General features: G+C 36.3%; 1 protein-coding gene across 4 annotated transcripts; it reads right to left on the minus strand.

The window, feature by feature from the left end:
• Window positions 1–3,559: 3,559 nt before the first annotated feature.
• LOC132316233 (putative E3 ubiquitin-protein ligase RING1a) lies at window positions 3,560–11,846 on the minus strand. Of its 4 annotated transcripts, none has more exons than XR_009483918.1 (10): window positions 11,507–11,846; window positions 11,320–11,362; window positions 8,573–8,631; window positions 6,630–6,711; window positions 6,416–6,536; window positions 6,277–6,318; window positions 4,916–5,446; window positions 4,576–4,683; window positions 4,207–4,464; window positions 3,560–4,105 (listed from the first exon to the last, which is right to left on the minus strand). XR_009483918.1 is itself a non-coding variant. In XM_059814743.1 (10 exons), exons 1-10 carry the CDS (start codon window positions 11,601–11,603, stop codon window positions 4,061–4,063), a joined length of 1,311 nt encoding a protein of 436 aa, XP_059670726.1. In that variant the 5' UTR covers window positions 11,604–11,846; the 3' UTR covers window positions 3,560–4,060. The 4 variants fall into 4 exon arrangements, 3 of the variants coding, with proteins under 3 accessions (XP_059670726.1, XP_059670740.1, XP_059670734.1); XM_059814743.1 differs by having other exon boundaries at window positions 4,282–4,464; XM_059814757.1 differs by lacking the exons at window positions 11,320–11,362; window positions 11,507–11,846 and adding an exon at window positions 11,114–11,299 and having other exon boundaries at window positions 4,282–4,464.
• Window positions 11,847–14,709: the final 2,863 nt, after the last annotated feature.

Below are 14,709 nucleotides of genomic sequence, written 5' to 3' on the forward strand. Positions count from 1 at the left end.
AAGTATATGTAGTAGTATTCTATATAGATGGTGAGTTTATGAACATGACATGTAAAAGTTTTTTGTCTTTTTATTGGAGATATATAGGTAATTTTAAAATAAAAGTAAGGATAGAAATGTCTTAAAACTACACTAAGGGCAAAAGTGGTATTTGAAGTTAAAAAGTAGCTGATGTCATCAAAAAATATAATTGACCGGCATTGACTTTCCACCGGAAGGGGCAAAGTGTTACGCCGGAGCTAACCTTGAGGGAGGACGGTGTAATTTTTTAAACCTAAGGGGTACCGCCTATAATTACGTCTAACATCAAAGGAGGTAAGTGAAATTATCCCAAATTTATATATATATTTTTAAAGAATATATTAGTTAATTTAGTTAGTTAATGATAATTTAATGAATTTTAAAGATATATTAACTAATAATTATTTAATTATTTAAATATATGAATTAATATTAATAAATTAAATTTTTATTTATTGGATTAAAAGATAAATAAATAATAAATAATATTAATTATAAAAATAAATAATTTAGATAAAACTCAATTCGATTCGATCCATTATTATACGGATTCGATTCGGTTCGATCAGTGGGATGACGGATTGATGGTGGATTAAGATTTATCTAATCCATTCGGTTCGATTAGTGGAGTAACGGATCGATGGTGGATTAAGATTTATTTAATTGGTTGAGTAGTTGGGAACCGATTGAATTAAGATTGATATCTAATTCAATTCTATCTGGGGCCACTCTTAACAAATTTTATGGGTGAGTGATTGAATTATTATGGAGGAAAAGAAGGGGAAAAAAATTAAGAACGACACAGACTAAAAATGGTAGTAATTCATTTCTTAAGTTTATCTTCTTTTATTACTGTAATTGAGAGAGATTCAATGGTGAGAACTTTGTCTTGTTTTGTTGATAAAGGATGAGAGAGACAAAATGGTGGACCTACAAGATGATTGATGGACCATCTTCTCTACTTGGGTCGAGGACTTGTATTAGGGTCGGGTGACTCATGCCCTGTCATTATCGGGCCAAGCGATCTTGTGCTATTCCCTTAATTTGTCTCTTTGAAGACATAAAGAAAGAAATAAAAAAATAAAAAAATCTCTCTCTTTTGGCATAAATGGAAAAGAAGAGTGAAGGAATATGAACAATGCTTTCACATCTTTACTATAAAAATTGCTGTTTCGATAGACAATATGAATATTTGATTTGAAAAATAATAATGTCTGTATCTTTCAACTTTTGGAATGGAAGTGAGAAAATGAATAAATATAACAGTTTTGATGGAAAATGCATATATCATGAACCTCTGAATATTTAATTAATTATATATCAAATTTTTAAAGCAAAATTGCCCTTGGATGATGGGCGCACCATTGTAAAAATCTCAATGCATTGATGCAAAATTTTCACCTAAGAAACGTAATATATATATATATATATATATATATATATATATATATATATATTTCTTATTTATGTGATTTCTTAGCACATTCAGTACGGATGCTTCTACTAATCTCAGTATTAAAATAAATTGTTAAATTATTTTTTAATATTGTAAAGTGTAAATGTTCACTGCACTAATATAAAATGTTTATCACATAATGTAATCTTTTACTTGAGCAACGTAAAAACTTTCACTATAGCGAGCACTAAGTGTATACATTGAGCACTAACTGGTTACAAGAAACACTAAGTTACAAGGGTCGAGGTATATTTTTCCTGTTTGTTGTTGTTAGAATGTATGTATATATTGTAATTAGTATCTTAACAGTTGTAAACTCCAAATTAATATTGTACGTCTGTTTCAACATACACCTAATTAAGACTTTTCATCAGCTGATGGAGACTGTTATGAATCGAAGCATTCAAAAAGTTAGTTATTGCATACTTATCAAAAAAACATAAATAGTTATTGTCAGATGTTTGAAGCTTCAATTTTATCTCATAGCTTGAGTTTCTTAGTTGAACACATGGATTATTTCCTGTGTTTCTGTTATGTGTTATGTTGAAATGGTCTAATTTAATTGTCAATTAGATTTTAGTTTCTGCTGTTTGGTTACCAATTTGAAACCACCTACCTAGCTAGCAAATTTCTTGCTCTCCAATGCCACACCTTGCTCAATAAGTTTGCAAAGTACAATTGCAACATGCTTAACCAAACATGGTTTTCCTTTGTTCTCTCTTCAAGTTCAAACCAATGATTGTGTTTCCTTACTAAGTTTATCCTGTTTAATTAATCAAGGATGAGAGAGATTAATTCAGAATGCAAGTTCAAAAGTAGGTGAGTGAATTATTATGAACGGAAATAAATAAATAAATGAGAGAGATTTGTTAAGTTTATCTAGTCTTATTAATTAAGAATGAGAGAGACTAAATGGTGATTCATTTGTTATTTTATTAATCAAGTTTGACATAGATCAAATGTAGGGCCATTACAAAGGGCCTATATGACGATTGATGGGCCATCTGGTCCGGTGGGCCGAGGACTTGTATTAGTGTCTGTAGACTCACGTCCTGTCATTGTCGGGGTCAAGCGAACTTGTGCTATACGCTTAATTTGGCGTCCACTGTTTTGGAAGATAATAGGAACGGTAATGTCTCTTTATAGGCATAATGAGTAATAAAAAAGACGAGAGATAAAAAATTTCTCTCTCTTTTGAGGAAAAAGATGAGCGAAGGAATAAGGAATAAATGTTGCGTGAATTACTATAATAAAAAAATAATGTTCACAGCTTTACTATAATAGTTACTGTTTCAATAAACGATGTGATTTGAAGAATAATAATGAAAAAAAAAAAAAAATGAATGAAACACATAATAATGACTTAATATGATAATTTTGAAGGAAAAACTTTCCTTTCCCTTTCTTGGAGTCTCAAATTTCGGAAAGAATAAATGAACATCTTGGGGGGTTTTAATAATGTTCCTTGTTTCGAATCTCCGGGTGTTGAGAGCGGATTGTGGCACAATGGTGACTCATTTCGGCATGAAATATTGACCGACTCTTGTGGACACACTTTAGCTGGGAAAGCCGATTTACAGTTGCACCAAACAGACCTGTTGAGTGATATGACTGACAGTCTCTACTTCTCCTAACCAAAAATTTGGGCTAAACTAAAACTATTCAGCATTTTAATTTTCAATCATAACAAAATCAATAAGTAAACAGACAAGGCAAACTAAACAAACAAGTAAATTACAAGCTAAAAAGACACATCCTCAATCCATTGAAAAGGGATGCAACAGATCCTATCTCATCTAATATTTATAGGCCAAACGGCATCAAAATCCAAGACAAGAAGGTTCCCTCTAGACTTACACAACACTTAGCACTGCGAGATCACAGGTCAACAGATGAGATGGCTTTAAACGTGAACCCATCTCGGGTAACCTCCACCACCATACTACCAAAAACCCTCTCAGTTATGCTAGATGGTCCACTGCCGCAATACCATGCCATAATTTGGGAAAACAGGGATACATAAGCCAACAGAATAATAACTCCGGCTATTAATTATCATATCTAAATTTGAGATTCCTGATATATCAGACAACCCATCTGAGGTACTCATAAAGTATAATTGATTTTATGGATCATAGCTCTATAAAAATATTTGGAACATTTCTGCCCTCTCAAAATTTTGTATCATACGGAAGCCAAAATCTATGCTGAATCCATTCCTCTCGACACCCCCGATTAACTGAGTGCACATTTCTCCTTGTGCAGCCAATATCAAGTGGTTTAAATGATGCTTTTGTGAGTTGTGGGAGGTCATGGGATTATGATTGTGAAGTTCGGATGTAGTATACAAGTAAATGCATAACATAAGCAGTCCAAGGTTCATAGTACTGCACATTTTCTGACTCTATACTCTCATTGTTTTTCTTTATACTTCTAAACTTCCTAAAGCATTAAATTTTAGAAGACAGTACTAAAGCTCTGTCAGATGATAAACTTACTACCCTTGTGCAAGTATGTTTTTATCCACCTACAGAACATGAATTATTGTGTCCCTTGTTCTCTTTGACAAAGCCAGCCAATTCTTCACGAGTTTCCCGAACCTGACGACTTTTGCCGGTATGCCAGAAGCTGAAAACAGAACAAAAAATGTATATATATAAATAAATAAATAAATTGGTTCTTGTGCACTCCGAAACATAAATTGTTCATGGAAAACTGTGAATACTGACACACAACTTCGGCGTGCACGTGCGTGTGTGTGTTTTCCTGCACAAATCTGAGTTATATTACTTATATCTGCTTACGAGATGGCCCTGACTAAACCTAGCTTGCAGTCCTGCCAATGTTTCCTCCTCTTCCAATATAAGGAACTCATCTTTGCATGGAACACCAGAAGAAATTGGAGGGTTGAGTTTGCAAGGCAACAGCTCTTTCACAGCCAATATTTCAATGTCTTCAGCTTGCAAAGGGGTCTGGAGAGCAACATACTGCATATAGACATACATGTGAAAATCAATCTAGGGTCTTAGGGAGGAAGATTATTCACAATTCAAATATAGTAAAATGAAAAGTGCAGTTCAGAGTGCCAGCATATTTACTTGGTGTAGGTGTCTGACTGACAAGGTTGGCCTGCAGCAAAGGTTTGGACGCTGCAAACTGGGTATTCTTTCTTCATCCAAAGAGACCAGTTTAAGATGGATATCCGACTGCAATAACAGGAACCAAAATATTGATCATGTTAGTGTGCCATAGGTGAGGACCGTAAAAAATAAACAATTCAAAAGATATCTGAGATGATCTTAAAACTCAGCTGTCAATAAGAGACTCAAGATATTTCGCCTTGTATTGGTATGTGCCAATACATAGCCAAATATGGGATTTACAACTCATGGCAGCAAAGTTCATAAGATCACCACAAAAAGATGCACTTCATCTTACCGCATCGTCCTTTTCTCCTAAATTCCGAAGGAAATCGATGAACTTAGAGAGGCGGCTGTTCCGGGCAATTTTGCCATTGCCACCACTCAGACTACCATGTCGGGTGTGACTCCGCATGCCACCTTTGCCCCATGCAAGCATTTCTGAGCTGCCAACAAGCCCTATAGATGCACCAACTGATTCTCTGTTTACTTCTGAGAAATTTTCATCACAGATTCCATCAGCACTGGTTGCGGCTGAAGAATGATGTGATAGCCGAGCTCCTCCCCATCTTTTGTATCTTTTTGGTTTGACTTCTGTGCAGCGCTCATCAGCAGAAGACGAATCTTTGCTGCCATCATTTCCATTAGCATCCTCATCATCGTCAGATCCCTGGAATTCAGAGGCTCTATGGTTTCTCCTCCCCCTCAAATTTCGATAATTGCCTTGTGATCTCCTTACAAATGCAGCTGCAGTGGCTCTAGCTGTTGCACGTTTTCTGCCTAGTGCATCTGATTGTCGTCGAAAAGTCTGTGCTATTGAAGCTTGGATCTGTTCAAACATTTCTGAAATTAGGTCTGGGAGAAACTCAGTGAAACCAAAAGGAAAAATCAACTTTAGCTATGGTATTGTCTGCATCTATTGCCCCTGCAGTGATCAAAAGCCACTTCATAGAATACTGCATTCAATATTATGATCAATATGCAAGAGCAAAGGGTCCTCAAAAAAAGAAGTTATATGACACTATTCTACCACAGCTCTTCATTTTAAAACCACTTCAGGTTCCATCAGGTTCACATTTAAAGGAGGCCATGCAATTCATTTCAGCAAACAAATAAAAGGAAATTATCATTCACCTGTCCTGCTGTTTATCTTTCTTTCTTTTTCCTTTTTACTTGTTTTTTTTTTTTTTTTTCAGTGAAACAAACTGCATTCCTTCCATAACTTGTTATATCACACTACAGATGTCAACCAAAGGAATCATCGACATATGTGAAATGTGAATCCAAACAATGCATGCAAAGGCGTGAATGCCTCCATAGGATCATGGAAAGATCTCTTCGTGTTCTCAAAAAAGTTACATGGCAAGGCTCTACCAGTACCACAGCTGTTCATTCTACAAACCCTTCAGGTTTCTTCAATTTCACATTTACAGGAAGTCATGCAATTCGTTTCAGCAAAAAAAAAGCAAGGAAATTTTCACAATTCACCTGTTCTACCTTTTTCCAGTGAAACGAACTGCATTTCTACCATAACTTGTTATGGCACACTATACATGTGAACCATGGGAATCATTGAGACATGTGAAAAGTGAATCTGAACAAACATGCATGCACAGGCGTATATGCTTGCATGTGAACCTGGAAAGATCTCATTCTCACCTGTTTATTGCGAGCCTTTTCCTCTTCATGAAAAGCTAATTCCTGCAACCACAGATCGCATAAGTGCTTGACATGAAAGAGCAGTAAGAGTAATATCACTTTCCAATATATAAGCTGCACGGCACTGGTTAAATAATACCTCCTCTTCATACTTATCAATATCTGGATATAAAGCTGCAATGAGGGCATCATAGTTTGGATCATCTCTCAAAGAACGCCGACTAGCACAATGGGTTCGACAAGCAGGACACTCGTTATTCCTGCATTGAAGGTCACGGATCAATTTGAACAAGAGGAAGATTATAGACACTAGTCTATTAATGAAGAGAAGGCAACATAATTTCAATTCATACCCCAAACGCATAGATTTGTCAATGCATTCTCTGCAAAAACGATGCAGGCATTCCATAACTGTTCTAGTCTTCCGAATGATCCCTAGCCATACAAAGCGGTGATGGTGTCTATAAGAAACTAAACAAACAAAAACAAATTTAAATAAAATACAAATTTTAGAAATTGGTTCAACGTCAAGATGGAGCACACTTGAAACCCTTAATTATCTAGTTTCTACCAGAGTTGAATCTTCTTTTATTTTTAGTTAATAAGTTAGAATCCTGGGGGTCAGTTTCAATTATGTTTTCTCATATTCCAACCTAGGAGTAAAAGTTTTTTTGGTCATTTTGTATTGTTGAACATGAGTTGTAATTGGGGTCCATGGGTTATATTTGAGCCAAGTTATGGCAGTGGACTCTAATAGTTTATATTGGACTAACTAGTAAAAATCTCTAACTCCAATGAGGGGTCCAACTCTTAACAGAGACATGATTACCTATAACATGGCTTTAAGTTGCTGGTGAGGTCACGATGTAACGGGCATTTCTTGACCTCGCACACCATGGAAGAAGTGCCAACTATCCAAGTCAGCAAAGTATTGGGTAATACTGTTCTAACTTGATAGACGCGGAAGAGACTCATCCAAGTCTCCGGGAACTTGGACGAGTCTGATGTGATTCCAATACCCACCGATATAGTATCAGACTCACCTCCTTTATGACTTGGCCGCTACATAGAGACTCATTCTCAAAACCATGCCTTTCAGACATATTGCAATACCTCGTTAATCACTCTTTTCAGCATCAAAACAGAACATTACCAAGCCCAATCATTACCTTTATCAAGATTCAAAGAAGCAACCAATCTTTGAACAGCCCAGCCCCCAAAACCCTTTTTTTTTTATTTTTCCTTTATAAAATTCAACCCAACAAATTCCTAGTAAACCCTTCTACATTGAACCCTGACCTTAATCACTACTCCGTCCAAATTAGTTCTCCATTTTGCAGATTCTAACTTGTTAAGGGACATGAATTAAATATATTGTCCCCTTTTGAAATTCCCAAGCTACTCTCTAAAGTGTAAAGTTTTATGTATTGTCAATTCCCAAGCTACTCTCTAAAGTGTAAATCAATACTTTTTATGCAAATTTTGATGCTTAAGCGTGAACAGGAGGAACATGGTTCAAGTGGCTTCAGAAGATGGAGTTGGCAGAATTTAAGTTCTTATTGTGCATCCATGCCCAATGGTAAATAAGCATACAACCTTCTATGGGACAATCCAGAACTTCCTTGTATCCTGAAATGAAAGGCCTGATTGGACAATTCGCATAAATATTTTAAGATTTAGTTCTTTCCAAAACTTTTCTTTAGGTTCCACATGTTCCAATGAAATTTTTTTTCAGGAGAAAAATGAAGTTTAAATAGTAAAGAGATATTTGGTGTGTTGAAAAATGGAAATGGATTTCTTTGTCTAAATATCCATTCCTATCCAACAAAGAAGAAATCTTTTAATACAGTACAGTAACTTCCTTAGAAGGCCAACAACCATATGCAGCTTTAAAAATAACTGACAACAACCATTCTTGGGGAACATAAAATAGACAGTAAACTATTTGCTTGTTTGCAACGGTAAAGTTGCTCCATTGTGACCTAGAGGTCACTGGTTCAAAACAAGGACACAGGCTCTCCACATGTAAAGGTAAGGTTGCATACCTTTTCCTAGACCCCACAATGGTGGGAGCCTCGTGTCCTGGCTTTGCCCTATTTTTTATGCAACACACACACACACACACACACATGTGTGCAGAAACATCAAGTAATGACTCATTCTTTTCTCAAGCATCTAATACACCGTTTGCATCCCCTTCATCCCAAATATGGAAGAACCCCAAAAATTATGCTCACTTGCAATAAGATACCCATTTTAATTAAAATTTTGTATCTTTAGGAACTTAAATTAGTACCTAAACAAATTGGACATTGTACTTCCTTGCGTATTTCTGCCAATTTCACAATGACAAATCTGCAAAGAAAAAAAATACAAAATTTGCATATCAAGAAACATATTATTGGCAAATAGGTGACCAATGTATACACAAGTCCCCCTTATTATTTAATACACAGAGATTTTTCAAAAATATTATTGGCAGATACATGTATGATGCAATATAAAGATAGACTATCAAATAATTTAAATTACCACGCTCTCAGCAGAAAGAAGACAGGTTAATCGAAAAATGGAATGAACACACTTCGGCCTACAAAGAGACTCCAACATTCCCCCGTGCCCCGGGTGGTCCCATACTAACAAGAAACCTTTTTATCAGATAATCAGTAATCAAGGGTAAATTTGATCTAAAATCCTTACCAAAGGATTATATTGAAATGGAAAGAAAGATTTTCACAAGCACATGGAAAAACCAAAAAACTAGGAAGCTTGTGGCAGAAATGGTCAAGTGATTCCAACACACTAGTTTTAAGAAATAAACTCTGGCCAATGGAAAACCAATTCAGTTTGTATTATAAAAAACATGAGTTTGACATGTAAAGGGCATTTGGGGCTTTAAGTTGTTCCAAAGAGTAATGCAATAAAAAATGTCTTTTTAATTTAAGTAAACCTAAATGAGTTTAGTTTAGATTCAACTCGCTTTTCTATAATTTTTCATGCATGATAACATCTGCAGAGGTCAAAGTAGAGAACTTATGATGAATGCATTAATTGCCTCAGTGAACATCACACAGGAATATCCCATTTGCAATAGCATATTGAAACACCGTTCAGGGTTATGCCTTCTGATAGACCCAGTGAGCACTACCATGCAGTGTTACAGTTTTAGCAAGGTGATACAAACAATTATGAAGCACATAATTCTCAGTGTGGTATGAAAAAATACATGTGTTTTAGTGTCACCCAAATTGCCAAGTAAAAAAATTAAAAAAAAAAAAAGAAGAAGGCAGATCAATGACCCAATATTGTCACCATCACCACCTAAAGCAATGCCAGAAACCAAAGGTATATTAATCAACAATCCAGTTCAGTACCACAGAAAAGCCACCAGTATGAGCAACTGAGTAATTTAACCACTGGCGGATCCAAGGGGGGGCTTGGGTGTGCTCAAGCCCACCCCCAAAAAAAAAAAAAAAACTTTTACTATACCTAATTTTAGCACAGCCCAAAAAAAAAAAAAAAGTATTACTAGTATTAGCCCACCCAAAGAAATATTAGCCCACCCGATTGACAATTCCTGGATCCGCCCTTGAATTTAACAATACTTCTCACTTCTTTAGTAGGGAACAATGTATGCCACCTAAACTAATTCCACGTTCAAGAAAAATTTATCTAGAATATTATATACCAAATTGTCACAACCAAACCCGATGGGCAATGTAGAAGCTGGACCAATCTTTGCTGATTAGCACACGCTCCTGGGAGAACTAGTGCCATCTTGAATATTAAGCAATTGCAGTTGATTTAACTTGAAATGTGAGAGAAGGACAATTAACCAAGGGTGTGTTCTTTCAGACCTTTACACTCACGTTGAATGGTACCCAGAACATAGCATTCAATAATACAAATATATAGGAAAATGCTACGTGGTTGATCCTATAACAACATAACTGCACAACGATTATGAGGCTGCCTGTTTAGTGTAGCATGCACCCCGTACAAGAAGGCAATATCATACTGTAGCATGCATATGTTGATCTGAAATTTTCATCTTTAACATATTGCGGACCATGAAAAAGGAAACAATATCAGTGGGTGATTTTACACATCAAAGAAATCATGGGTATGTAAATGGAGAATCCAGCCATCACTTCGCATTGTTGGTCTACATAATAATACACATCAAATAAATCATGGGTATGTAAATGGAGGAGGCAGCCATCATTTCTCATTGTTGGCTTACATAATAAAACTAAATTGTATAACAAACATAATTCACGAAAGCCACAAATGGAGATGGAGAGATTGATATCACCATCATAATAAAAAAACAAAAAATATTAAAATTGATTGCCTATAACATGAAGTGTATGCTATTAATAGTGTATTTTAAGCAAGCCCCTTTGGCTTACCTGGCTAATAATCTGCAATCCCATGACCATATCCATGAGCCAGTATGCTTGATCTAAGTTAGAGTCCCTACAAAACTAAGGGAGCTCGAGAACATGTATCCAAATCCAAACTTCATATTTAGAATGAATAAGTGGATATATGGAAAATAGACAACCTCACAACCACTGGACCAAACAATTCCCTACCAGCAACTCCATTTTAACTTGAGGCACATAAGCAAATCTAATCACTCTAACCAGATGCAGGGGCAACATGCAACCAATGATTCACGCAGAAATAACAAGTCAAGTGAAAAAGACCAGACGATCGAAAAACCCAGCTTCGTTAACATTCTCACAACGCACTATTCCCATAAACAAAGAACGAAAGAGATAATTTCCAATCACTGGAAGAAAAAATAAACAATAAATAAATGAAAACACACCGCTGACCGATTCAAAGTACTCGGAAACTCCGTACACGCAGAGCCTGTCTTCCACAATGCTCATGAGGTAGCCAGAGTAACCGCACAACCAAACAAAACATGCAGATCTCAAACCAAACTCGTTCATTTCACGCATCAAACGGTCACAAAATCAACAATCACGACAATATAGTGAATAGGAAGAGAGGTGAAGATAGAAAACGTACTCGTCTTTCTCTCCACAACTATGCGAAGGGGCTCCATCTGATTCTGAGAAACATAAAAGATTCGCATAGGTCAAACAAGTACAACAATAATCAAAATTTCATTAAAAAAAAAAAATTAAATATTTTGAACAAAATTCTTATATGGTTGATATTGTGCTTATTCGAAGCTATCAAGCAATATACATACCGTCTCCATCTTCAGCTTGCTCGTGGTGGCTTTGATCGGCTTGCGAAGAATCTTCCTCCTCCGGAGGGGTCTCGTAAGAACGCTTTTGTGCCGGCATTGACGCTATTCGAAGAAAAACTGTTAGTGAATGTGGTGGTGACGGCGGCGGCGGCCGAGCTAGAGGTGGAGGAGGAGGAGCTCTGCGATTGCAGTTGTAGAAAGAGAAAGAGAGAGGTGAAGGTGGTTGAGACTTTTGACTGTGGCTTTCTCCTCCTCCTCTGTTGTGGAAAGAAGAGAGAGCGAGGAGAGAGACGCGGATGGGTTAAGGCTCCGGCCCGTGGTCTTACCAAAATTCCCATATATGTCGTCGATATATATAATTAGGAGAACATTTAAGTGTATGTACTGTAGAGTGTATGTGACAACTGTGACATGCTGCCCTTTAATGCCGTGTGTATTTTTTCGGGCATTACAGTAATTAAACGGAACTCGTACAAAAGTTTCACATGCGCACTAGTGTAGAAGATGATTATAATTATTCATGTATTTGGGCAAACTTACATTTTAATTTGGGTAAATCTTAAGGATGATTCATAGATCTTTATACAAATTGGATCTCATACTCTAATTTATTAGATATGGGAGTTTAGTGACTGTTATGGGAGTTTAGTGAATTTTTTTTTATAAGAATAATAATTTAAGAACTAATTCAATTTATGAGAGTGAATTTTTTTATATATATAAATAAGAAAAATAGTGAGTATTTATTATACCATAGTTTAAAATTATTTAACATTTTTTTTTCCTTTTACAACAAAAAAAGAAAAATCAAGCATATGTGATGAGATAAATCTTGTAGATTTTTAAATAAAATAAAATTCAAATAATCAAACAAGACTGATATATCAATTTTTGTTGTTTAAAATTATTTCAATGAAAGTTATATGGAGTCATTTATTCAATCTAATTTCTAGTTTTGTATTATTATCATTATTAGTAGGGTAAAGTACAAAAAAAACCCCTTCAACTATTGGCCATGAAGCAGAAAAACCCCCCTGATCTATTAATTTGACATATAACCCCCTTGAACTAACTAATTTGGTGCAATTAACCCCGTCCGGGGACAAGTCCGTTGAATTTGACTGTAAAGACGCACATGATGGGTTACGTGACTATTCAAATTTTTTTAAATGACCATACAACCCTTTAAGCTAAGTGAATCAAATGACACATGTACCCTTATTATTGTCTAATCCCAGAATAGTGCTTGAGCTTCAACCAAACAAGGCTTAAGCAAAGCCTAAACACAATATACAATCCAAAAAAAAAAAAAAAAAAAGATCCAAATCAAGCAAGAGGGATCGACTGCGAAGAGCTCGTCCGCGATGGAGAGATCGGCTATGAAGAGCTCGTCTGCGATGGAGGGGTCGGCTGTAAAGAGGTCGTCCGGTGAGGGTTTGACCGGCGATGGAAGAAGAAGCTCGGCTGTGAGATTGCGACGCGGCGCGGCTCGGCGGGATGGAATGGCTGTGAAGAGCTCGTCCGCGATGGAGGGGCCGACTGTGAAGAGGTCGTTCGGTGAGGGTTTGACCGGTAATGGAAGAAGAAGCTCATCTGTGAGATTGCGACACGGCGCGGCTCGGTGGGATGGAACGGCAGTGGCCACCACTGCAGCAGATCGATTTATTGAGGACGATTTGGTAACCACCTGCAAATCAAGACCGGTGGTCGTGTTGTGCGTTCTTGGCTTTCAATTTGGAGTTTGGATTTAGTGTTCGTGGTGGTGGTTGTCTCGCAGTGTAGATCAAAACCTGCAGCCACTACCACCTCTTTGGCTTCAGCTTCAGCTTCACTGCCGCCGGAATAACCAGTGGCTCCATCGCCGAATGAACCCATTTTGTCGCATATTTGATCTACTAATTTTTCTTAATCGGGTGGAATCAATTGCAGGACCTTTGTTTGCACCATCACAACAAAGATCGTGAGGCAGAGGCGAAGCCGCTTGTTGTCTTTTCGAACGTCTTGAATGCTCCTGCCCAGAAGCCGTGTTGGGACGACTGGGAGTTCCCGGCAGAGAGGTTGAATTGATTTTAGAAACCGGCAAGCACTGAATCACACCAGTCGCCGTTCTTGTCTCGCAACCACCATTGATGCCGTTGAAGCTTCGTGGTTAAGGTGCTTGACCCATAGTGCATATACGACTCAGTTAATGAAATGGGTTGTCGTCGCCGGAGAAGTTGCATGGCACGGTTCGGCGTGGGTATGTCTGTCACTGATTGAAGCTCCCCTCCATGTCACTATGGTCATAAGGTTGCTTTTATAAAGGTAAAATTATCTTTTACTATTTCCATTTACACCAATTGGCCGGAGATGTCACATTGGGGGTCAATTGCACTAAATTCAATAGTTCAAGGGGGCAAATTGTAGTTCGGGGGGGTTAATTGCACATGGCCAATAGTTAAAGGGGGGTTTTTTGCACTTTACCCTTATTAGTAGTAGTAATATTATTATTTCGTCGAGAGATAAATCATGGATTTTATTTTTCCTTTTCGGTGAAAGAATGTAAATTCATAAATATAAATCTTAAGTTAGACTTGAATTACATCTCAATTAGGTTCAAAGTAGAAAATATAGTGCAACTAATGAGACTAAGAAAAAAAATTAAGTGTAACATTCATTGGAGAGAAAATTGGATAGAGTAAACTTATATGGTTTGAACACGCCTAGAGATGCACTGGTCAAACAATAAGGACTAGAGGTAATAGAACTATGAAATATAATAGAGAGCCTAAAATTATTATAAATGACTCTACAAAGTTGAATATAGTAGGTGAAATAACATGTAATATGAGAAATTGAAAATAGATTTATGTAGTCGATCATATTCATATAGAATTAAGGTAATATACCTTAATATTACCTTAATTCTATATGAATATGATCGACTACATAAATATATTATGTTTGGCAAAGCTGTAGGTTGGTATTGAGGTCGAGTTCATCATAAGTTATTTTTGTTAAGTTATAATTTTTTTTTTTTCTAAACACCAAAAACATATATATATATTACCTTAATTCTATATGAAAATGATCGACTACATAAATCTATTTTCAATCTCTCATATATATATTATGTTTGGCAAAGCTATAGGTTGGTGTTGAGCTCGAGTTCATCATAAGTTATTTTTGTTAAGTTATAATATATATATTTTTTTTTCAAACAC

This window comes from Cornus florida, unplaced genomic scaffold, assembly GCF_030987335.1.
Source record: "Cornus florida cultivar Cherokee Brave unplaced genomic scaffold, ASM3098733v1 CherokeeBrave_3.0.0_Hap2_Chr01, whole genome shotgun sequence".
NCBI classification, from domain to species: Eukaryota; Viridiplantae; Streptophyta; class Magnoliopsida; order Cornales; family Cornaceae; genus Cornus; species Cornus florida.